This window comes from Erigeron canadensis, chromosome 4 (genome assembly GCF_010389155.1).
Source record: "Erigeron canadensis isolate Cc75 chromosome 4, C_canadensis_v1, whole genome shotgun sequence".
Taxonomy (NCBI): domain Eukaryota; kingdom Viridiplantae; phylum Streptophyta; class Magnoliopsida; order Asterales; family Asteraceae; genus Erigeron; species Erigeron canadensis.
This window is the reverse complement of record NC_057764.1, coordinates 2,795,617-2,820,727: the sequence shown is the minus strand read 5'-3', so window position 1 is coordinate 2,820,727 and position 25,111 is coordinate 2,795,617. Positions and strand designations below refer to the sequence as shown.

Below are 25,111 nucleotides of genomic sequence, written 5' to 3'. Positions count from 1 at the left end.
GGTGTGAAAAGAACGAGAGAGGAAAACTTAATAAGGGGGTGTATGGTTAGAGGTATTGAGGGGTAGGAAAATGAATAAACATGTCAGGATGTAAAAATCAAAGATAATCAATGCTTAAAATTGGGTAATGGAGCATTACCCAATAAATTGGGGGTTAAGGGAATCATTACTCACTAATCTCTTTTTCCTTAACTTATTCTCCTTGAAACCCATTACTGCCGCCCGACATAACTCTCACTGTGCAATATTAACATATATGGTTTATTAAGATTCAATTACGAACTTCTTAAATTATTTTTATACCCTAATGTGTTACGAACACATGCATAATTTTACTTAATTTCTATGGTTCTTTGTAACATCTGATCGTATCTATATTATAGAATTGTTATGAAGTTTCAATCTGCGTACATATCCCATGCTGTCGATCCTTTATATAAATTAGAATCTTAATACTTGTATAAGAAGAAAGATTGCATATATTGCTCATTCTATTCTTTTTTTTTTATTTCCTTTGAAGTTCTTTATTGAATTCATATTACAAATTAAGATAATGTTGTTGTCGATGAAAAGTTTATTCTTCAAGTTGTTGACATTTAACTTCGATCTAGGTTGACTTTTGGATGATGAAGTGGGAGAAAAAAGCAAGTGGCACAAAAGAAAAAAGCACAAAATGACAATTAATTGAGCATTATTTAATATGAAAACCAAATAATAATTTTAATAAAAGATCACTTTGATTCCATTAGGTTATGTTTGTCATGCAGAAATAGGGCCCAGAATGGAAAGCCCAATTACATTCCTTTACAAAAGTGCGGTTGTTGAGAGCCTTGGAAAAGAATAGACCATTGCTCCTGTAAATTGATTCCCTCATCTTCTAGCTTTCCCATTAATCCCACTACCCCCATTATTTCCCCATTCCGTGAGTGAGTAATGGTATAAAGACCAATATACCCCCAATAATTCTGAGTTCAAACTAACCAACTATAGCATGATACCTCATAAATTGCTCATTCTCACACGAACTGGACATTACTTTTCAGCAACTCAAAAGTTTCAAAAAACTGTTCTATGGTATATTTTGCTTGCATCTTTCTTCCTGCTTTCATTATCGTCATGTAAATTAGGTATATAAATGCTTATTATAAATTGATAGGTACCAATCACTATGGCTTTACAGTACAAAAATTTGTTTGTTAGGTGTTTGATAAAATGGCACAATGAAAACTTTTTTATTTATCAAAGATGCAATAAATTTTCTTTATAACTTTTATCTTATTTTTATTTTAATTTCGATAATTTGGTACCTATGTAAAACAATTAAATGAAATTATATGTCTGCTGTGTTATACCCTTTTATGTACATGCTACAGTTTGTTCAAGTAAATAGCTTTATAATGATTTTATCTTGTGTAGTTAGCTCGCAGTTATGGCTCGACTTAGCCTAAACATAAAGAACAAACTAAGGAAATTAGTTGTATGTTGTTCATTATCGATTCAGACTATTAGTTTGGTTAATTGGTATATGCAATTGGTCAGGACTTTTATTGCTATACGTATAAATTTGTGTCCACCTAGACTTCCTTACTTCATGTTATACTATGACAGAAAGTTATTTATGCAAAGATTGGTGTACAGAAGCAACAAGATATGTTATGAACAACTTAGAATGAATACATCAAAATTTGTTAAGCTTTGTCATATGCTTGCTAAAAAGCGCAAATTGAAGGCTTCCAAGTATCTTGAAATAGATGAACAAGTTGCCATGTTTTTGTATGTATTGGGTCATCACGTGAACAAACAAAGAGTTAGTGTTTCATTTTCGTTGATCGGGAGAAATGATCATTTAACATTTCAATAATGTACTCAACGCTATTGTATGATTAGAAGGATACTTGCTTAAGAAACCCGAGCCGATACCTGAAATTCAACCGATGATCCATGGAAATGGTTCAAGGTATGTTGTTGGATAGTCTCCTGTTATTTATAAAATCATTATAGACAAGTTTGTAGATCTTATTTCATCTTTAATCCAGTTACAAGGGTGTGTAGGAGCAATGGATGGAACACACATTGATGTGCATGTACCAGAGGAGGACAAACCAAGATATCAAAATCGGAAGGGTGACATAACAACAAATGTTCTTACTGCTTGCTCTCCTGATATGCGATTCATTTATGTATTAATGGGTTGGTGCTGAAAACGTGCAGTTTTCTTGTTGTTATTGGTGCTGAAACAGTGCAGTTTCGTGCTGAAAACGTGCAGTTTCATTTGCACTATAGGGCTCTAGTAGCTAGTTTTGAGATACCCCAAGGTGGGTTTTTAAACGCATACGGCTACAACATTTTGTTTGCTTTTCATTTACACTATATGTCTCTAGTAGCTAGCTTTGATATTTGTGTTCATGCATTAGATTACTTTGCTCTACAGGTTTCTAGTATGTCAGTTTTTTAAAAACTTATATCATGTTGCTAAAATCATCTACTTTTTATCATTTGGTTTTTTAGGTGCACAAGAATGCTGCCAAATGGAGAGGTAAAAAGTTCCCTCACTATATGGACCTGTCTTGTGTTTGGGAAGGATCGTGCAAATGGAAAAGATGCTTAGACAGTTGCAGATATGGTGTCTGAGATGGATAAAGAACAAGAAAATGACAACGATACACAAAACCTTGATGATGGGTTTGAAGAATTACCTTTTGATCAATCAAACACTGTTCCATTTGCTCCTCCCCATTTGAAAGAAGACTCAGGCAAACGCCAAAAGAGAAAAAGATGCAATAGTTTGGATCCTCTTATTAACAGCTTGAAAGACTCGGCGGATATAATTGGTACCAAGATTGATCAAGCAACAAAAAGCTTCACCGAAGTTTTGGGAATTGAGAGGGATCGCGAGGAGCTTCGTAGGAAGCTTTATGCAGAGATGAAAAAAGTTGATGCTTTGACTTCTCGTGAGTGCAACAAAGCTGTACGTATGCTTTCGTGATGAGGATTGGATGGTGATCTTTTATACGATTGCCGATGAAAATAAATTACTATGGGTTTATGATGTTCTTGATATTGATGGTGATGAGTGAGAAAAGCTCACTAATATGCATTTTGAAGTAGTATTTTATGTTTCATGGTAACGTTCGTAATGACTAGAATATATATAACTCTGGTTGTTTGTTTTTAAGTTAATGACTTCCTTTTTCAAATTTGCCATATAGTTGTTTTATCCTTTTTAATTTGGTTATCCTATTTTTATTCATGTATGTTTATTTTTCAAGTAATTTTTGTTTTCAATATCTATCCAAAAAGGTTTATACGTTCATTGAAACTACATAAAAACTTATACAAGCAGGTCAATGAAATGGGAAAAAGTTGTAAATGAGAAAAAGTCGTTGCCACTAATATTTTGAAAGCTGGATTTTAGATGAAAGGGTTTAAAACCTTGGTATATAATAATTATTTTCAGTAAGAATCATGTAGTGATCTTAGGTCGCGTTTGTTTCACAGAATTTGATGGAATTGGAATTGAATTCCATTCTTTAGTGCGTTTGGTTGTTCAAAGAAAGAGGAATCTCATTCCGTAGGAATGTAAACATTCCATCATTTGATGGAATCTCCGTTCCATGGGGATGGAGGAAGGAATTTCATTCCATCCGTTACTTGAATTCTTAAAAAATCAAAAACATTCCGTCAAATTCCATTCCTTCATATTCCAATTCCTTCGAAATATTCCATTCCTTCCAAAAACATTGTATGAACCAAACGCGCCCTTAGTTATATACATCTTATTTAAGAGGGGTATTTTTGTCAATTCCTATTATATGTGTCAATGATTCATTCCATTCCAATTAGACTACCAACATGAAAATGGAATGGTAATGATCCATTTCATTACCCCTCTCATTCTATTCTATCATCCATTCCATTCCGTCGTTATTCCATTGAGTCTAACCAAACTTACCCTTACTTTATCATTCTCATTATCTTTCCCATCCCATTACCCTATCCGAACCAAGCATCCCCTAAGTTAGAATAACAATGTACTATAAATGCAACACATTATGCATATCAAAACATTGTCCATGCCAACGGTGATCAGTATGAATTTTAAATTACACTTTCCATGCCCATGCAATCATTATGATCAATAGATAATTATGTGTTGATGTATCAATATATATTTAAATTACACTATAACTCTATTTAAGTGAGATCAACACAAAACTAATGGTGTCCTAAATTATTAGAAAGTCGACCATCATTCCTTAATGATACAAACAAAACACATATAATAAGAATGTGATTTGATACAAATATATAAGATAGTGTAAATACAAAATAAGTTAGAGAATATATGAGTTTCGGTTTTTCATATGAAATCGAAATCGGAACCAATCCGTTCGATTTCTAGAAAACCAAAACTAAACCAATAATTTTGATTCGGTTTTTGATTTTTGTGTTTTGATTTTTTCAGGTTTTTTCAATTTTTGGGTTATTTTTTCTCACTCTAATTGTTTGTACTTTTTGTACCAAAAATATCTCTATCTCTATTTTCTAGTAAAGCAAATCCCCTTATTAAATATTTCTGTCTTTGATGTGTGAAAATCTAGTTAAATTAAAATTCTTAAAAATACTCCAAATCGAATACTACACACAATCGGGCAGTGGACCCGTTCATATGCAATATAGATGAAAGTAAGTAAAGGTTCGTTCCACAGAGACTACAAAGAGCTAGCGAGTTTTAAGTAGTTAAAAAGAGTTTGGTTTTTAAAGACACCACGTCATCTTGATTTTAAATTAAAAGTTAGTTGATTGAAAGAGTTAGAAATTCCTTAGAATTTATCGAAAGAAAATTGTTTTAAATCAAATAGGATGAGAAGATCATCCACTTCGACTCCATGATACACATTATTTAGGTTGCATATAATTTAAGAACCAATTCAAATATGTTGATTTTATAACCGAGAACTAAACAAAGACTCACCCTGTACCCGTCAAGTTCGTTACTTTATTCAATTCCCTTAATTAACTAGTTCCATTACTAAGACTGGTACCCCAAGACGCCTTTTCATAACTTCCCTAGCCAACTAATTGTTTTGGTTATTTAGATAACAATTGTGTCTATTGATTGTACCCAACCATTAACCCGTTAACCCTTATTAACTATCAATTACTTTCTACCGTACCCGTCATAGAAACAATTGCTTCTAACTAAGCAATCAAAATAACTTCTACACAACCTAAGTTACCACTGAGATCATGCAAAAATTATCCGCAATTAAGAGTTAAATAACAAAGAATTAATAAGCTAAGATTACGACACAACGTTAAATCAAATCAACTTGAATTCAAAAGATGTATGCAACCATTATTCAATGTATCACTTCATCTCGGTGGATGACGAATTATTTAGCTACTTATAACCAAAAACAAAGCACAAAGAGTAAAAATATAGAAGAACATATTGTACCAATGTGTAGAAAACAAGTAAACGCTAAGAAAATCGACAACAGAATGCCTTGAAGCTCACGAACAACCCTTAGGCCTTGATGGACGAAAAAGCTACTGAGAATAGCCCCAAAGAACCCTAAAATCGACTAGAGGTGATTGTGTATCGAATGAGAGGGTTATGGTCTTGTATTTATAGAGTTTGCAAAAAGTCTTCACAAACCGACCTATAGGTGTGACGCACCAAGCTTCAGGTGCGGCACACCTGGCCTTGTTTCCAAAAATAATTCTGCCCGATATGCGACGCACCACAGGGTTGGTGCGTCGCACCTCCCTGCTTTTCAACATCTTCCAACTTTCTGAGAAGAAAATGCTCCCACCACTCTACCAGGTGCGACGCACCTGCTCTGTTTTCAGCTAAAACTTGTAATTTTCATTCCGTCTTCACTCGTATGCGTCCATGAACCATCCTATTGCATCTTCTAGTCCTCCGAAAGCTGTTTCTAACCATTTTACCTGTTCTAAGCCTGAAATCACTAACAACACCATCAAAGCATCGAATATACATATAATTTGCACATAATTAAGCTTAAAACGACTTAGAAACGATATGAGAATATGTATATAAATGGACATATCAGTCTTTGAAATACCTTGTTTGCCCTTTAACTTTTTTGTTTTGTTTTTTTTTCTTTAGATAACTATACAAAATCCCTAATAAAACAGACCGCATTCTCCACTACTGAAGCAGCATGGCTGGATCAGTGGTAAACACCCTTGTCTTTGAAGATAGAGGTCATGGGTTCGATCCTCAACCCATGCAAAGGTTGGAGGGCCTTTTCTACCATTTAGGTAGAAACTGGAAGCATCTCTCTACTTAGGGTGGGGGGAGAGCTTGGCCACTCCTCCTCTCCCCTCCCCGATTTTTCTTCTCCTCCCCTCCCCTCCCCTCCCCGATTGCTAGGAGCACCTCGCCTCGCCACCCCTCCCCACCCTTTTCTATTTAATTTCATTTCTATTTATTTTTAAGACTAAAACATTTTATTTAATAAATTCAAACTAATACAAATAATAAAAATAAAACAAACAATAAAATAAAACATCAAACTACAATATTAAACGAAACGACAACACAATACATAAATAAACTAGCGATCGATGCCCGGGATGAATGTGCGATGAATATGGTCAATGAGATCCATCTTAAGATCCTCATGAACGTTTGGGTTCTGTATCTCAAACAGTCGTTCATCCGATGGCTGTGGCGCAACCGGGGGATCTGGAATGTAATCGGGACTTATAGCGTGGTCCTCATCTTTTAAAATCATGTTGTGAAGAATACAACACGCATACGTAAACTTACGGATGGGGGTTTCTTCCATTTGTCGTGCCGGTTCTCTAAGTATTTTCCATTTTTTTTATAATACCAAAAGTTCACTCCACATCCTTCCTTGCAGCCTCTTGTGTCTTAGCATATCGAATCCTTTTCTCACCGGTTGGATGGGAAATCGTTTTCACAAACATCGCATATCTTGGGTAGATCTCATCCACGAGATAATACGGGTATTGATATTCGATTCCATTTACAGTGCAATGAACCAACGGTGCTGTGCCGTCTTCAAAAGGATTGAACAAAGGAGATTGGTTCAACACATTAATGTCGTTGTTTGAACCGGCAACACCAAAGTATGCGTTCCAAATCCAACAATCCTGTGATGCAACTGCTTCAAGCGATATCGTCGGCTTGTGATGATCACCTCGCGTATACTGGCCACGCCAAGCTACTGGACAATTATCCCAAGCCCAGTGTGTACAATCAAGACTCCCTATAAACACATTTATTAAACCGAAAATATTAACAAAACTACGTAATATATATATATATATATATACATACATATATACATTATTAACTAAACTACGTAATATATATATATACATATATACACTAAGTATATATATATATATATATATTAAGTAAAGATATACCTAACATGCCGGGGAAACCATGATAAGACGCACGATGATCAAGAATGCGTTGCGTATCGGTACGCGTTGGCCTACGCAAATATTCATGCCGATATAACTTAACGACTCCAACACAAAAAGCATTAAGGGTGTCACGTGACGATCTTTCCGACATATTTAGGTAATCATCTAAACTGTCGGGATTACTACCGTATCCTAACTTGCGAACTGCAGATGTGCATCTCTGTAAAGCCGAAAACCCCCATCTACTCATACGAAACCATTGTCTAAAAAAAGTCTCATTAAATTTCGATTCCTCGGCAAAGTAATCTCGAAAAAGACGGTTGTGAGACTCACCACGATCGTCGTGTCTTGTATACGTTCTTGAAGAGGAGGCAGTATCACGGACATCTTGTTGAATCGCATAATGCGCCATTGTGAATAGATTAATATACCGTTCCGTCTCGTCGGATGAACTCGAGTCCGATTGGAAATTTGGGGGTGTTGGGCCGTGATTGTCAAGAAATAAAGGATTGTTAAAGAAAGGGTTCATGATTTCGAAAATATAGATATATGTGTGTGTGATTTGTGTGTTGAAAGAAAAAAAAACCGAAGTGCAGCAAGAAAGAAAGAAGAAAGAAAGAAGAAGGAAAAGAGAGAGAGAGACGTTTGATGTGGGCCCCATGGTTTTTTTTTTTTGTAACGGTCGAATCATAGGCACGAGATTCGGCACCACGCTCCCCTCCCCACCGGTACCGGAGGGTCGGAGCGGTGTTCCATCCGGTACCGGTCCCCTCCCCATACGACTCCGTCCACCCTTAGGTAGAGGTAAGGTATGCTTACATCTTAACTTCCCTCATACACCGTCGAGGTATTGGGGCTCAAAACCCGTGGAAGGCGGCACTGTGCAGTTACTTACTTACTTTTTTTTTTCCATTTTCCACTACTACCGTCGCATTGCATGGATACTATAGTTCAAAACTTACCAAACATGTCCTTGGAACAGAAAACCACAAACATAACAGAAAGTTACGATCCCAATACTTCAATTTATAAAACATTCCAAAGAACATACAATATACTCCCCTCCTGTCCAAAAATGGCACAACAAATTTGATACCCAGCTTTACATCATCAGGTTATCACACCCTCAGATCAAATCAATTATCAGATCTTAATCAACTAGTATTTAACTTCCGTTGAACAGATAAATTTGAGACTTGATCATCTCCCTCAGATCTCAATTCTCTTCTTATGAACTTCTATATCCATATATAGTTACACACATATACATACATATATACGTACAGTAATCATTATATATATATATAGATTGATATAGTAAGAGGTGATTCTGGATCTGATTGAGTTATCGCGTGGTTTCCAAACGGACTACCCAATCATGAATCCTTTTTCGTCTGGCACGCATTTAAGGTTAGCTGCTGTTTAACTTGTATTTGTATATATTGACCTAATTTCTGTATATATATGTATTTTGAAATTTAATGTTAGTGAGTGATTTTTTTTTACTGATTGTAGTTTAAGATGCTAAATTATGATACATCATTTGTTTCATAAACTTTAGGAATGTTTTAAGATGCTAATATATATATATATATATGTTAATAGATAACGGCGTACTGATGACCAAAGTAGGAAGTTTGTTCGTAACTCATGGTATCGGTGAATTAAGATATGAGATTATTTTTAACGGAAGGGAGTTGACTGAATTAAATACTAATGATATATGATATAGTGTTCAACGGAAGGCTTTAGAAGAACTAAGTAGGAAGGGTTTTGATAATCAATGGCCCAGGGATTACGTTGGGGTCATAATGGTGGTAATGGAACTAATCTGGGAAAGAACTTAATCGAGACGTTGACTGTAGGTAAATATAGAGGAAGAACTTGAATCCCTATGAGGTGCTAACCCTTTCTAGGAGCCACCCTGGCTATATAGGAGGAGATTTGCCTGGTTTATGTGGAGAAAGCGCTTTGCATTAAACCTGTTGATTAGTGCCTTACCAAATGTGGAGTTGGTACCACGGTTAAAAAAAAGAAACTTGCATACCTGCTTTGTGCCTCTGTCTCTTAAGAGGCTAGTCGTGAGTTTGGGTAACAAATTGTCATAAAAATATTTTGTTTTTAGTTCTTCATAAGTCATACTTAGATTAGGATTAAAAACATTAATATTGATATGAAACTGGTTGTGACCTGCGCCATCAATAGTTTGATGCCCTTCTTTTCTAAAAGCGATATGATTCACCTATTATCCCAAATCTAGACTACTATATTAGACTACAAATTATTTTTGTCAAGGACTTAAAGGGAGGACATAACAAAGATACTGATAGTCTGGAGATGTATTGCAAGTCTAAAACCTTAACACCATTAACTTATTTAGTATTAGTAAACAGGGCAGGTGTCCATATAGGATTGGATTATTGATGAGATATGAACCAGTAGACTATATTTTTTTGAACAACGAGTTAGTAGTTAGTAGTTAGTATTCGAAACACCACAGTGACATCCAATTGGGCAGTATGCGGTGCTCGAACCACGCATGCCTGGGATGAAACCCAAGACTCTCGAAAACCCCCATAATAATCCACTCCTACAAATGTAGGAAGTGAGATTCGAACCCTGGTGGATTTTCCCAAGGTCAAAGACATATTTTTAAGGAAACCGTTAAGGTAGATGCTATGGGATATTTGGAGAGGATATTCAGATGATGCTGTCTCAAACTTATATAGATGTACTCGTGTATTATAGTAGGTCATATACACAGTCCCGTTGAAAATGCTATAAGGACTTCTTACTGGAGGGCATTTAAATTAAAGAGGTCAGATTTTGTAAGTTTTTGCATTGTAGCACACACAAAGTTGGTAGGCAGGAGATGGTGTTTCAAAAAACGAGGAACAATGTTGTGATCATTCTTATCTGCATCATACCCCAGAAACAACTATCGTATGCTACAGATATAGGTAAAGCTGTAAATGTTTCCACGGGTCATGAATGTCTAATTCGTATCCTTTAATTTTTGGATAGATGGCTATTGGCTACTCCCTTGAGCTTTGGTTTATAGTAAACATTGGTGATATTTGGATGCCAAAGAATGTGGCCTGTTGGTCTCATAACAGGAATTCTGTTACACCTATTGTTTAGGTCGTTCAAGCACAAACTTTTGGCTGGGTTCTGCCGAAAAGTGAGTCAAGATATCTGTTAAAAGTGGATCTGGGACTGGATTTCTTGTAGACTTATGGTGTTGATTTCCTTGGTTTATTCTAGTTGCACGTGAAATCTTGCTTACACATTTTCTCTTGAAGATTTTTCTTAACATAAATGATTCATTGGTGGAAGTTTGTTAACATGATGCTACTGTAGGACCACCTACAGAGGGAAATGAAAGTGAATAAATATTATGCGTTGTACTAATTTTGTTCATTAATCACCTTTGATTCTTTTTCATAAAGAGATAGCTGACTATTTTAAATATTATTTCCCCTGTTTGTCTTGCATTTAGGTGTTTGTACATGGAAGTCCTTCATTTTCTTTTATCCTGTTCTGTTTGCATTTGCTTTCGAGCTATTTATATCAATTGGTGTAAAAACGTGTTTCTTCTTACAAGATTATAGCATCAGGATGAAACTTATTCCAGTTCCAGCCAAATATGAAAGTTGCTTTACTTGTGTCCAGTAATTTTGCAAGCTGTCTTATTTTAAGAGACAATGGTTATCTTGTGACATAAGGCTTATTGTCCTCTGCAGGGACATGATTCGGGCAATACGTGCCTGTAAAACTGCAGCAGAGGAGCGTGCTGTTGTTAGAAAGGAATCTGCTGCTATTCGTGCAGCAGTTGGCGACAATGACAATGATTATAGACACCGTAATTTGGCAAAGCTCATGTTCATCCACATGTTAGGGTATCCCACCCATTTTGGTCAAATGGAATGCCTCAAGTCAATTGCAGCTCCTGGCTTTCCAGAGAAGAGAATAGGATATCTTGGGCTTATGTTGCTTCTCGATGAAAGACAAGAAGTTCTGATGCTAGTTACCAATTCGTTAAAGCAGTACGTACATACCGTTCCAATTTCTTCTTCAATTTGACTATATTATTTTTGAATGGGTCGATTTGGATTTTTGACGAGTCGAATGAAATATCCTAGCTAAAAAGGAAGCTAGTCAAATGGGTCAAACAAATTAGAAGTGGCCTCAATTGTATAATTAGTGCTTATAAGTTATAACCTTTTAAAGCGTACATCTTTACTGAAGATGATTACTTTTGTAGTAACATAAGTTTTATAATAATAGATATTCAACACATTAGGCGTTTATAAAAATGGTTATGGGCAATTGTCACCTGACCTATTCTGACCCGTAGTTAAGCAAGCCGCTGGCCACCATTTTTTGACATGTTATCCATCCTGCGTGATCCGACCTTTTTGCCAACTGGCCCATCTCTGCATCTTGTATGCTTGTTTTGGCAACATGAGTGTTAATCTTCTAGGCTTGGCATTTTGTTGTCTAAAAGGGATTTCCAGTGATAAATAATCTGCTGTCATTTGCAGAGATCTTAATCATACCAGCCAGTATATTGTGGGACTGGCTCTTTGTGCTTTGGGAAATATATCTTCTGCTGAAATGGCACGTGATCTAGCACCTGAAGTCGAAAGGCTGCTGCAGTTTCGAGATCCAAATGTTCGGAAGAAAGTAAGTTACTGAAAGTATGCTTCTGTCTCCACATCCAAGGGAATCAAGTGGGTCTATATTGAATCCCATACTCAAAAAATTTGATCTGAGTATCCTGTCTTTAATTTTAGTACTAAAGTTTTGTTTGTCTGATGCTTATTTTGTTGATCACATCACAACATTTTACTTACCAAATAGCTTAATAATATTGTTATATCTAGACATACGTGAGAAATGTTTCTTAATAAGAAGTAAGAACACAATAAACGTTGCAGACCAAATTCAGTTTGACAAATATTTAGTGTCGATGTAATAACATGGGATAAAAGCTTAAAAGCTTCCTAAATAATATGGGATAATTTTTGGGACAATCCAAAAGGGCAAGTTTGCATTATCTGGGAATGAGTGAGTCGATGTAATTCAAACACTAATCAAATTAATTACGTAGTCCACTTTAGGTAAGGCATGACATGACACTTTACTTTAAGGTTTGTAGTCAAAATTCTTTGTCAGAAAACCAACTTTAGGGGTTAGAATGTGATTTATAAGGGGCCTGATTACATGTTTAGACTGAATGCTGTATGCGTATTTTGTTACTTGATCACATCAGATAAGGGTCCTGATCTGTTGAGAATCTATTTAGCTTTGATCTTATCATATCATTGTATTTGTTGCATTTGATGATGAATATGTCCTTTATCTGGAAGTGCTTGTGACCATGGTTGTAAAGGCTGATTTTTGAAACTGGATCTGGTATCGGCACCTCCACTAGTCGAGTCAGGCTGGATTCATACTCGGGTCAACTTAGGTCAAAAATTGTCTGACTTGGGTCAAAACTTGTCAACTTTGGTCAATGTTTTTGTAATTTAGATAAACTTTTAAGAAAAATCTTAAATTGGTTTTAAACAATTAAGTTTCAACTTTGAAGTATTATATTAATGTTTTTAACTATTATGTTTAAGTTTGAAGTCTATCAAGTATAATATAATAAATTATTATCCTTATTTATAAAAACCCAATCCGGGTTCTCCCCGATCTGAGTTCGAGTTTTCAAAAAATCCCGACTCCTGCCATCGCCAATTTGATCCTGAGTCGTGAGTTCCCCAACCTTGCTAGTGACTGCTATCTGTTATCCATTTTTCCTCAAATTCAAGTCTATATACCCTGTTCTAGCATTTTTTTACTGATCTAAATTTGAGGTATAATCGAAGAGAAGCTATCAAAATGTTGTGGTCTAGAATGCTTGGATTTCGACAGTTTGACTGATGCATTTGATCTACATCTCTTTTCATGTTAGGTTCAAGTGTTTTATATAATGTCACTTAATACACTGTTAAGCGTCATACTTATATATGTCTTTACACTATACAGGCGGCATTATGTTCTATAAGGATTATAAAGAAAGTCCCCGACCTTGCAGAGAATTTTGTAAACCCTGTTGCTTCCTTACTCAAAGAAAAGCATCATGGAGTTCTTTTAACTGCGATCCAGCTTTGTGCAGAGTTGTGTATAATCAGTGAAGAGGCCCTTGAATATTTCAGGAAGGTATATACCGTGTATTGACCTTGTTTGTATGACATTTATACTGAAATATGTGGACTGAAAGAGGTCTATACGTACCATTCCTATCTTGAACACAATAATTAGTTGTACTTAGTAGAGGTGACATTTTTTAGCTTGTTAAGTGTTAACATACAAATTGATAGATATGGGATATGCTTTGTCTAATGGATCAATGGGTTAACATTAAAAGTTTAACTTCGAAAAAAACTTGTCTAATTGGGCTGAAAGCCATTCAAATTTGTATTCAAATGGTAGTCAAATGCAAAAAATCCTTATCAATGCTTTATCCGAATAAGGTTAAGCTAATTATTCTAACAATCTTGTTCTTTTTAAAAATATTTTAACAGAGTAGTTATCTTGAATTTTTGATACTACAAACATATCTAGGGTGTTTGTGACTTGTTATTACTCTGTGAAGCTGATTTGATATTTTCCAGAGAATTGATGGTAATAAATTGATGCATATGAGAAGGGAACTAGAAAGATCTAAACTTAGGAACAAATAGAACAGAAAATTCATGAATAGCAAGTTCATCTTTGACTAGAAGTAATATGATATTGAAAATTCAAAAATAGGGGTTTGAAGGCCACAATTAAGATAATATTTTATCACATAGTTCTACTAATAACATAATGAAGGAAGAAAATTCAATGCAGTCAATCTCATGTACTGAGAAAAACGTGTTAAGATGCAATATCCCGGAATGATTCTTTTGAGTGCTCTTGGACATGTACGATTTATATCTTTTAAAGTTTCTTACATTGTTCGTTTCTCTTGGATGAGACTTTTCTTTCTTTCTGCTTTCATCTAGAAATGTACGGAAGGGCTGGTAAAAGTTCTGAAAGATGCCGTAAACAGTCCATATGCTCCTGAATATGACATTGCTGGGATTGCAGATCCTTTTCTTCAAATAAGATTGCTGCGTATTTTACGCATCTTGGGCCATGGAGATGCTGATGCTAGTGATTTCATGAATGATGTGCTTGCTCAGGTCAGCTTCTTTCTTTTATGTGATATCTTGAATCTTGATAAGTATATAAATATACGTAGTGTTGTTCATCGGATCAAACCAGACTGGAACTGGAGGTGGAAAGTTAAGAATGATTGAACAAAAACGTTACTGATGCAAACCGTCTGGTACTTATCTTGCTCTTGTTTGTTGCTGGTTTGATTCAAAGCAGGATCATAAACCGAATACAAACTTGTGCCGTTCACATTTTGAAGTAGAAATAAATCACGACATTGTCTTAAGTTTGAAAAATGAAAATGTCTAGAATAACCAGTCTGTTTTTGGAGAACCCTGAAGTACTGGACCTATAACTGATATTTGAATATAGTTTGAACTGGGAACGAAACAGGTTATAATCAGCATGGTTTTGTAGTCCGGTTGTGGTTTTGTTTGTCATTCTAAACCAATATTACACCCTCTAGTTCATAGTCATATATCTATAGGTATGGCTCAATCATTGCTAACTTTTATCTTCTCTAGAGGAAGTTGTGCTTGTATGCCACATCATTAAAGTGCTGTCAGTTAGTAGTATTCATGGCTTTTAAGTTTCCTTTGGATATCCAAAAGGGCTATAGCCTATAGGTCATTATGAAATGCACATTTCTCAAATGGTGTCTTGACTTCTCACACTGCAACTCTTGCTTGACTTTCCCTATCCAGGTGGCAACAAAAACCGAGTCAAACAAAAATGCAGGTAATGCCATCCTTTACGAATGTGTAGAAACTATTATGAGCATTGAAGATAGTGGTGGATTGCGCGTTCTTGCAATCAATATTTTGGGTCGGTTCTTGTCAAATCGTGACAACAATATCAGGTAAAGTGTCTCATTTATGGTAATAAACATTAAATATTCGTTTAGAATATGCACAGCTTAAAGTACGATGCATATATATGCTCTTTTGATTACGTGAGACATTTCATGTAGATAGTTTACTTCTTTGGCTGTATATAAAGCTCCATGAGTGATTACAGTATGATGCACACATTATCTACCTTTTGGGTCTGAGAACTACAGTTTGAAATACTTTAATATAGTGTTAGTTAAACGGATGGTTCCAGTAATTTGCACGAAATAATTACGCCGTTCGTCCCTAACATTTGCAACTTTTTATGCCCGTAGTCCCTAGTGCTAACTTGGGATTGGCACCGGTTGGATTTTCATTTGGAATCAGATTATCCCAAACCGGATTGCGATCTAAATGTAAACTTGGGATTTCTAATTTAATAAATAAAAATCTAAAGCGGTTTCAGTCATTAGAATTATGTAAATAATAAATGATTGGTTTAGTTCAGGCAGAACTCATTTAAAAACTTCAAAATGTAGATCCAAACTGAATGTGACTGGCATCAAACCATTTGACCTTACTGTAATCTCTAAAGCTAACCCCGGTCACTAAATTCCAGTTCTGAAATTTTAACCCAGATCCTGGCCGACCCGGTAATACATGGGTTGACGTGTTGACAAGGTCAAATGATTTGGTTTTGGGTCAAGTGGATCTTATACTAATGCTTTCAAGTGGGTTATTTTTGGGTTAATTTGGTGACATTTTAATCACCCAGGCCGACCTGATAATACACGGGTTTGGGGGTTGACAGGTCATGGTTTGGTTTTGGGTCCAGTGGATTTTATATTAATGCTTTCAAGTGGGTTGTTTTTGGATCAAATGGGTATTGTTTTGGTCAAATGAGTTGTTTTGGGTGAAGCTGGTTTCCAGGTTGACAAGTCAAATGGGTTGTTTTTGGGTCAAGTGGGTTGACAGGTCAAACTGGTTGGTGTTGGGTCAAATATGTCAAATGGGTCGGTATTGATTATAATTAAGTTAATAAAAGAATGTTGGCTTTGCTGGTTGACCTTTCAACCCAAGAACCCCACCCGGTTCCCACCCGATAAAAATCAGGTTGGTGAGTTGCAGGTCGAAATACCCAACCCGAACCTCGTTCTTTTCTAGTCTTGGTTCAGGTTTGGCCGAGTATTGACAACCCTAGTATGATATACTGAAAATGCACTTGTCTTAAAATTTTATCTTAACTTTAGGTTCATTTTATCATACTAAATTTCATGTTGGTAAACATGCAAAGTATTTATAGTGAAATTTCATAACTATAAGAAGTTGTAAACATAATTTAGAATATAAAAGATATCAGTAATATAAGACCCATAAAGATATCAAATGACAAAACTAAACATTCATTTTAATAATTAAGCCATAAGAACTTTTTTACTTTTCACAATAAATCTTTATATAACTTGATGTATAGTTCTTGCAATGATATATGTATATAAATTAATTTTTTTACCCCGTTACCGACCCGGTATTTAAGCTAGTTAATTAATGTATGATATGTTGTTGACACAATAAATTCTGCACTTGTGATTAAGTTTAAATTTCTTTGAGTGTTTGCATCTCTAGATATTTTAGAATCTCTTTTCAAATGGCAGATATGTTGCGTTAAATATGCTGATGAGAGCAATATCAATAGATGGTCAAGCAGTACAGAGACATCGTGCAACAATTCTAGAGTGTGTGAAGGTAATCTTATCATGTAGACATTTAAAAGATATAAAAGTACTCTGTAAGAGTTTGTATATCATTACTACACCAGCATGGTAGAAAGTGATGTCTTTTATTTCAGGATTCGGATGCTTCAATTCGTAAAAGAGCTCTCGAACTTGTGTATCTTCTGGTGAATGAGAGCAATGTAAAACCTTTGACCAAGGAGTTAATTGATTATCTGGAAGTAAGTGACCAGGACTTCAAAGGAGATCTTACTGCCAAAATTTGCTCCATTGTGGAAAAGTAAGTGAAGATTTGATTTCTAATACCTAGCCTTGCCCCGGGGTAATCACAGTTCCTCATTCCCAAATTCCAATAAATGATCTTCAAATGTGACATTTAAAGTCCATCCACCTCCTTTTTTTGGTCAACAAACAGAAATCTCATTGAGGATTCATTATAATAAATTAATCTTGACCTGCCTATGAGGAGTCATTTTTTGTGTAGACGTGTTTGGTGAAACTTGAGACTAACCATTAATAATGATGTATCCATTTTTGTAGTTCAAAGTTATCTTATGCATACTAATATTGGTCTCTGTTTTTCCAGACTTTCCCCGGATAAAATGTGGTATATTGATCAGATGCTTAAAGTTCTTTGTGAGGTATGCAATATTGTAGGCGGTTTTAATAAGCTGTTTTTTTGTTCTGACTGGCATTGAACACTTGATATGTTAACGTTCACAAACATTTTCGGGCAACTGGTGCTGTTTTCCAGTTATAGGTTAATTGTTTGTCTTTGGATAAGTCACTCGTGTAAAAGATGGGGGGAAGTGGGCGGGACATGAGTAATATAACTGATTTAGAGAATTTGTATTTTTTTGATAAAGATCTAGCTTGTAATTTAAAGGATTTAAGCGATTTTATGTATTATAAAAACTTTTCATGACTTTCAGCTCTTTTGCACACTAGCTACTTTTTAGATTTACCTGTTTTAACTGTTGGCGATGAATATCCTGAATCAACCCATTCATTATGTAAATAGGGTGAATTTGTGACCTCCAGTGTCCATCAAGTTTGCTTATGGTATTCTCCTAACTGTAGACTTATTCAAAAACTATAATTCTTCTTTTGATGCAATTATATTATAGCCTGTGAGTCTTGTACCTCAAAAAGTTCATGCCACCTTTTTTGGACAATATTTCAATTATCTCTTTAATGTATTTCTAGGTTAAAAATAAGTTTAGATATGGATAACTAAAGTACTAAAATTTTGTGCTAATGCTTAATAGGCTGGAAATCATGTTAAGGATGAAGTATGGCATGCTCTAATTGTTGTGATAACCAATGCATCTAACCTCCATGGATATACAGTAAGGTCGTTATACAGAGCAATCCAAACATCAGTTGACCAGGTAATATAACTCCCTTTTGACGAGCATAGTTATTTGGCCTGGTTTTATTTTTTAATGGAAAGATTTTGTCCAGCGCATGTTATTGAGCTATACTATCTGGCTTGTATTGAACAGGAAGCAGTTGTTATGGTAGCAGTATGGTGCATTGGAGAATATGGTGACTTGTTGGTAAACAATAGTGGAATGCTTGATATAGAGGAACCTATAACTGTGAGTTTACTTTTTGTAATTGAGTTATAGCTACTTTTAAAGTTTTCGTATGTTCTATAATTCATGTCATGAAAGTTGCGTTGACATACAAATTAACAAGTGGTGGCAAAATGGTAGGTTGGGCGAGCTGGGCAATGGGTTATAATATGTTCGGCATTAACTATGTTCTCTATAGTTCGGGTCAAAACGGGTTGGCATTATAAGGAAATGTTTACTTTTACAATTATAATCTAAACTCTTTATAATAAAGTAATTAAGAAGGTTCTATGCATTTAAGTACATCTTAGATGACTCTTAACCCGCTTGACCCGATCGATTGGACCCGTCTCTGGTTTAGTTAAATCATGTAGCGTAACCTAGTTGAGCATTTAGCGATCAAATTCAACCCAAATTTGACTCATTGGTTTATAAATGGATGAGATTGCAACTTCTAAATGTTGATATAGTTGTACAGACTCCAAACCCGTATTACATCCATAACAGGCAAAATTTGTTCTTGTATATATACGGCGTTACCTATCCTTGTATTTTGGGAAAATGAAGCGGCTATTGCAGTCTTACGATTTCTTTAGCTGTTGGAAAGGGCCTCTTATTTGTTTTTGCTATCATATATCATATATATGTCTAATGGTCCTGCTTCTTTCCAAATTTACGGTCCTAACTTTTGTTTATGAATAGGTAACAGAAAACGATGCAGTGGATGCTATTGAGGTTGCTATCAAGCGCCATACATCTGATCTTACTACCAGGGCGATGTGCTTGATTGCTTTGCTGAAGCTGTCTTCACGTTTCCCATCGTGTTCACAGTAAGTCTTTATTAATATTCATTAAAGAATATGTTTGAGGTGCTCAGCTTCAATAAAATATTAAAACATTAGGGATTGGGCCCGAAATTGATGGCTTATAAAAACCCTATATTCAGTTCTTGCTATATTTTAGAATGTGACGTGAAATCGTGAATGTCCTTTATCTTCTGTGATCTAGCTTTGTTGCTTTCTGATGTTTATACTGGGTTGGTAATTCATTGATGTAACATATCAGGACAAATGAAAAAATGCTGATTTCATAGTTCTTCTTTCCAGGAGAATAAAAGACATTGTCACTCAATCTAAAGGAAGCCTATTGCTTGAACTGCAGCAAAGATCAATAGAGTTTGATTCCATAATTGCGAAGCATCAAAATCTAAGGTATGAGATCACCTTCTTTTAGTAATTGCTTTAGCATCTGCATGGTACACATTGATTTCTTTATTTGAAATGGGCTAACTGCATTAAAAGGTAATCACAATTTTTTCTGCCCAGAAAAAAAATTAAACGTTTCAAAATTTTAGTAGGAAAATACCTGGAAACTTAAACCTGAATTTGAGAAAATATGCATAGTATTTCTGACCATGTGTGACCCTTTTTTTTATGTGGTCTGACATGCCAGTAGTTTTGACCAACAAGATTTCTCCTTTTCTAATGTGGCAGGTGCCACTGACAGATTACCCACTGGTGAACTAAGAGGTTTCCTTAAAATCAAACAATTAAAACTATGGTTTTTGAAGTTAAAGACTAAAGAGTTGGTTACCTTAAGTAGATAGTTAACCAAGCTGATGGCCTTTTTATGAATTTTACCCTTTTGAATACCTGCATTAGAATTTAATGGGATTTGTAGCTTATCTTTCTATAATGCTGCTGGATCTGAAGGTCTGCGCTGGTTGAGAGGATGCCAGTTCTTGATGAAGCCACTTACAGCGGAAGGAGGACTAATTCTCTGCCAGCAACTGTTTCAACCTCACAGGGGAATACATTACAGCTTCCTAACGGAGTTTCCAAAACAGTTGATACCCCTCTACTAGACTTGCTTGATCTGAGTGGTGATGAACCTGCACCACCCAACTCTTCCGGTGACAATTTTCTTCAGGACCTTCTTGGTGGTGATATCATGTCATCTTTATCCCAGTCAGGTTAAATTCATTACTTGCGCAACTTCTTTTGGCTTGTTGAAATCATTCACTTTTCTGCGGAAACTTTTTTATAACAATATTAAAGGTGGTAACTGATAAGATGGCTGGTCAGGTTGTTTGGTTAAAGGCATGCTTTGATGGTCACTAGTACAGTTCAACAGGGGGTGGATCGGGCTCTGTTGACTCTCAAACAACTTATGTTCATTTTTTATCTATCTGTTATTGGGTTTTATTATGTTTACAGAATCAATATCATTACAATAATACCTAATCTTTGAATAAATCGAAAGGGTTAATAATAGTTTAATCCTCAAATTCAAATTCTTAGTGTTTTAACCCATATCATTTTCTCATGATTCAATCCTTAAAGCTTTCATTGACGTATTCTTTTAACCCTCAAAGGGTTAAATGGTTAAACCATTAAAGTCTTTTAAGTTAGAGGATTAAACTAGATAACTCGAAGGAGTAAAACCATTTCAAAAACCAAACTTGAAGGATGAAACTGTCAATTTTCAAGCATAAACATCAGATAACTTTAAGGGGTTATGCCTCGAAACTATTGAAACTTAGAGGATTTAATCATGAGAATCAAACTTAAAAGGTAAAAACACCAAATAAATGAAACTTAGAGGATTAAACCAATTTTGATTCTAATTTAAAAATATAAAACAATATGTAGGAGGTTGTCTGGATTAAAGATACTCTTTCTTAGACTTACGTCATGTTCTTCCTTTCTGCCCCTTTCCTCTTTTAGCCTAGTTATTTTTTTATTTGATTCTTCAGACATGCTTGAGATATAAACATAACCCAAATTAACCCTTTCATAAGTAAATCAGTTCAAATTGCATTGATTAAAGATATCCCTCCCCTTCATATATGGGTATTGTTTCATGAAAGATTTTTCACCTCTCATGTGATATTAGATATCAGCTAGAGCTGACTTTAGAATGTATTTTATTGCGCTTATAATTGTGCTATGTAATCTTTATCTTATTGGTGAATTTGGGATAAATAGGGGCTGGTTCAGCTTGAAATGGGTCGTATTAGGCCCGGGCAATCCTCCAACACCTTTTTTTTTCTTCTTCCAGATCTTGTAAATAATTAATGTCTTGAATATGATTATAACTATATTATCAAAACAAAATTTCCTCTATCTAAAATGATTTAGGACTTTGTAGGCTTTTAAATTCATGTTAGGCACCTTTTGACCCATATGAGTATATGACACAGTTGATCTGTTTCTTTTTACCTGTACCAACACAATCCGTGTTAATTTGTCATCATATACATGAGTTCAAATTTTCACCTTTAGTTTTAGTATTAGCGATTCATGTGTTAATAGTCTTGCAGTGTGATCCCGCCTTTAAACCAGGTGACGAACTAACTGGTCAGATTGGCTGATAAAAACCTTTGAATATGTTTCCCTATCTCATTATGTATAATTACTTGATCGCTAGCTCTCTCATATGCCATCTTTACTATAATAATTTCAGGGACAACACAGCCACAGAAAAGTGGCGCAGATGTTCTGCTGGATTTATTGTCAACGGGGTCACCTCCGACACAAAATGGCACATCTGCAGCTGGTTTATCATCCATAGGTCAAGATAATAAAACTTCAGTCAGTGAATTAAATAGTCTCTCATCTTCTATAGTTCCATCAGAACGAAAGTCACCTGCAGGAGGTTTCCCTATTATGGATCTGCTAGATGGATTCGGTCCCAACCCCCCGATGCCTAGTAAGTGTTAGTTGACGGTTTCTTATGGATGCCAAAGAGATGAGCCAAACTTGAGTTTGCCACTTTGCCAAGCTCGAGCCTCCATTGGATAGCTCGACTAGCTTGAGCTCGGCCCGAGAAAGTTTGAGCTTGAGTCAACAACTTAAAATAATAGAAAGAACAAACATGCTCAATTAGCCAAAACTCATTTTTGATTTTTGTTCAAAAGGTTGATATAGCACTTTGAAAGAATTTAACCTTTAAATAACTCGGTCAAACTTTGAGTTGCTGCAATAATATTGATTTGAGTCAGGTTCTTATAAGTATGAACCGAGCTCTACGTAATGTAATTTTGGTAAAAGCTCAATTCAGTTGCAATCCTATATTTGACTAAATTTTGGCAAGTGTAACTGACTTATTTATTCTTGAAGTCGTTTTAATCATTATTTTTATGAACAGAAAACAATGGCCCTACATATCCACCATTAGTAGCATTTGAGAGCAGTTCATTGAACTTGACTTTCTACTTTTCTAAGCAACTTGGAAGTCCACAAACAACCATCATCGAGGCAAGTTTTACGAACAAATCTTCTGAGGTCTATACGGATTTCATCTTTCAGGCAGCAGTGCCGAAGGTAATTTTTCTATTCACCTTTTAGCTGTGGATTTTTCGTCCATTCCAGATGTTTTTATTATCTATTTTTAAGAAGGAAGGTCGTTGAAAGCTACATGTTGTCATGTTGTCTCATCTTGCCTTCTGTATGTTTGTGAAAGCCTTTTGTAATGTAACTTATTAGTATACTTGTGTTAGACATGATCATATGAACTATCATATCAAGGTCCTATTAGTTTTAATGTAATCATTTAAGTAAAACAGTTCAAGAGGTATTACACTCTTTAATTTATGTTTCGTGACTTTCAAACCATTTGACCCATATAGTATTAACTTAAGTTTGTAATTTGCCCATTTATCCAGTACGACAAAAAGTCTTGCGCAAATTGACCCCATTTCTCATTAATGGATTGAAATTTATGTCTGTATGTGACCCAATTATCATTAAGGTGTGCAATGTCATGCATCCTGTGGGGTTTGGGCTTTCACCTTTTTTTGATATATCTTTCTACCATGAGTGCTTTTCTTCTGATAAGAAATTAGATCGTTACATTCGTTAAGAGTATACTCCTTCGGCCATGAAATTGGGTTGGCCATGTACATTGGTAGTTGATCAACTGCTGGTCAAATATGTAAATGTTCCGTCAATAATAATAAACAAAATCTTCTAAAAGAAGATAAATGCTGTCAAGTTTGTAGTGATAAATATGTTATCTATAGATTTTAACTACATATATAAACTAGTTGGAATCACCGCCTGTAGTTACAAGCTTTATGTGATTAAGGGGAAATCTATATGCATCGTTGACCTGCTTTTTCTTTCTACAGTTTCTTCAGTTGCATTTAGAGCCTGCTAGCAGTAATACACTTCCCGGAAGTGGCAATGGGTCAATAACTCAGAAATTAAGAGTTACCAACAATCAACACGGCAAGGTATGAAGTTATTTTCTCTTTTAAAACTTTCTAGGTTTTAGGCCTTTGTGGGTTCCATATTCATATCTCAAATCCCGCAACTCAGTCTGTCTCACAGCCTAATCTCTTCTTACAATACAAACGCCACCTACAAAGTTAATTGCATAAATTCCAAACAAATCAAGACTTCTTTCTCTCGTTTAATTTTAGCAAAGTCCATAAATAGTTTATATTGGAGATTACATATAACCCGAATCAACCCATATTTTTAGAATGGGTTGAAATTCTACCCCTCTTAGTGAGCTACATAACCGTTTGGTTTACCAGGTAATTTTCGGGAATGGCTCAGTTATTCATGTAACCAGAGACAACATTCACTCAGAAACAATTAATAATAAAAAAAGAAGCTATAAAACATAGGAAATGTTCTAGAGTATAATCATTTAAAAATCACTATTTTTTTCAACAGAAATCGCTTGTCATGCGCATACGTATTAGCTACAAGTTGAATAATAAAGAAATGTTGGAGGAAGGACAAATCAGTAACTTCCCTCGCGATTTATGAGGATGACGCATGAACTTTACACTTATGAAAGGTGCGAGTGTCTGTAGCCATCTAGTGCAATTTTTGGTTAAATTATATTGTAGTTACCCCTCTTTTTTTTTCTTTTTTTTTTTCTTCATATATCGGGTGTTTGATAGGGGACTGGTGTAGCAGTTTGGAATATGGAGCTTGGTTAGCTCTCTCTCTTCTTTTTTTTTTTCACTTGCTTTTTTGTATATTATGAACAAAAATCAGATATTATTGTATGTAATTGTGAGATTCGAATTTTGCAATCATAGGCGGTATAGACAAGATGGTTAATCATTGAGATAGGTTAAATTTTATTAACACAAATTGAGGTTCTATAAAACTGTATCAGTTCTATGAATCTCTATCAGTTCATTTGTGGCTTAGATTTAAAATGTAATATGTATTGCATATTGTTTCAGTATTGCATATCTAGTGTTGTCCTCGTCTTTCTTGAAAAGTGTGATTCATACCCTTCATCTATTGAAAATAAAATTGTGCACGCTTCTAATTTAATTTGTTTGAAATCTTAATCTTAATACATGCTATAAGACAGTTGA

The 25,111-nt window shown here is 35.1% G+C and overlaps 2 protein-coding genes across 3 annotated transcripts; one reads left to right on the top strand and one right to left on the bottom strand.

Annotated features, from left to right (window-relative positions):
- Positions 1-6,873: 6,873 nt before the first annotated feature.
- LOC122595403 lies at positions 6,874-7,843 on the bottom strand. The gene is made up of 3 exons (XM_043767755.1): positions 7,429-7,843; positions 7,146-7,265; positions 6,874-7,055 (listed from the first exon to the last, which is right to left on the bottom strand). Exons 1-3 carry the CDS (start codon positions 7,841-7,843, stop codon positions 6,874-6,876), a joined length of 717 nt encoding a protein of 238 aa, XP_043623690.1.
- An 893-nt stretch (positions 7,844-8,736) lies between these two features.
- LOC122595869 (AP-1 complex subunit gamma-2-like) lies at positions 8,737-24,878 on the top strand. Of its 2 annotated transcripts, XM_043768333.1 has the most exons (19): positions 8,737-8,841; positions 11,175-11,477; positions 11,976-12,117; positions 13,468-13,641; positions 14,472-14,651; positions 15,330-15,484; positions 17,111-17,201; positions 17,305-17,468; positions 17,775-17,829; positions 18,457-18,579; positions 18,694-18,789; positions 19,468-19,595; positions 19,872-19,976; positions 20,478-20,737; positions 22,231-22,476; positions 22,915-23,090; positions 23,897-24,001; positions 24,450-24,576; positions 24,683-24,878. In XM_043768333.1, exons 1-18 carry the CDS (start codon positions 8,810-8,812, stop codon positions 24,543-24,545), a joined length of 2,631 nt encoding a protein of 876 aa, XP_043624268.1. In that variant the 5' UTR covers positions 8,737-8,809; the 3' UTR covers positions 24,546-24,576; positions 24,683-24,878. The 2 variants fall into 2 exon arrangements, with proteins under 2 accessions (XP_043624268.1, XP_043624267.1); XM_043768332.1 differs by having other exon boundaries at positions 24,450-24,878.
- Positions 24,879-25,111: the final 233 nt, after the last annotated feature.

What these genes read in the sequence shown, in the direction of transcription:
- LOC122595403 (XM_043767755.1), bottom strand. Translation starts at nt 7,843, where the DNA reads ATGGCGCATTATGCGATTCAACAAGATGTCCGTGATACTGCCTCCTCT. An exon ending in TGGTTTCCCCGGCATGTTAG is followed by an intron (nt 7,266 to 7,428) that starts GTATATCTTTAC and finishes ATGTGTTTATAG; the next exon opens with GGAGTCTTGATTGTACACAC. An exon ending in AGCAGTTGCATCACAGGATT is followed by an intron (nt 7,056 to 7,145) that starts GTTGGATTTGGA and finishes ATCCTTTTGAAG; the next exon opens with ACGGCACAGCACCGTTGGTT.
- LOC122595869 (XM_043768333.1), top strand. Translation starts at nt 8,810, where the DNA reads ATGAATCCTTTTTCGTCTGGCACGCATTTAAG. An exon ending in TCGTCTGGCACGCATTTAAG is followed by an intron (nt 8,842 to 11,174) that starts GTTAGCTGCTGT and finishes TGTCCTCTGCAG; the next exon opens with GGACATGATTCGGGCAATAC. An exon ending in ATATAGAGGAACCTATAACT is followed by an intron (nt 18,790 to 19,467) that starts GTGAGTTTACTT and finishes GTTTATGAATAG; the next exon opens with GTAACAGAAAACGATGCAGT.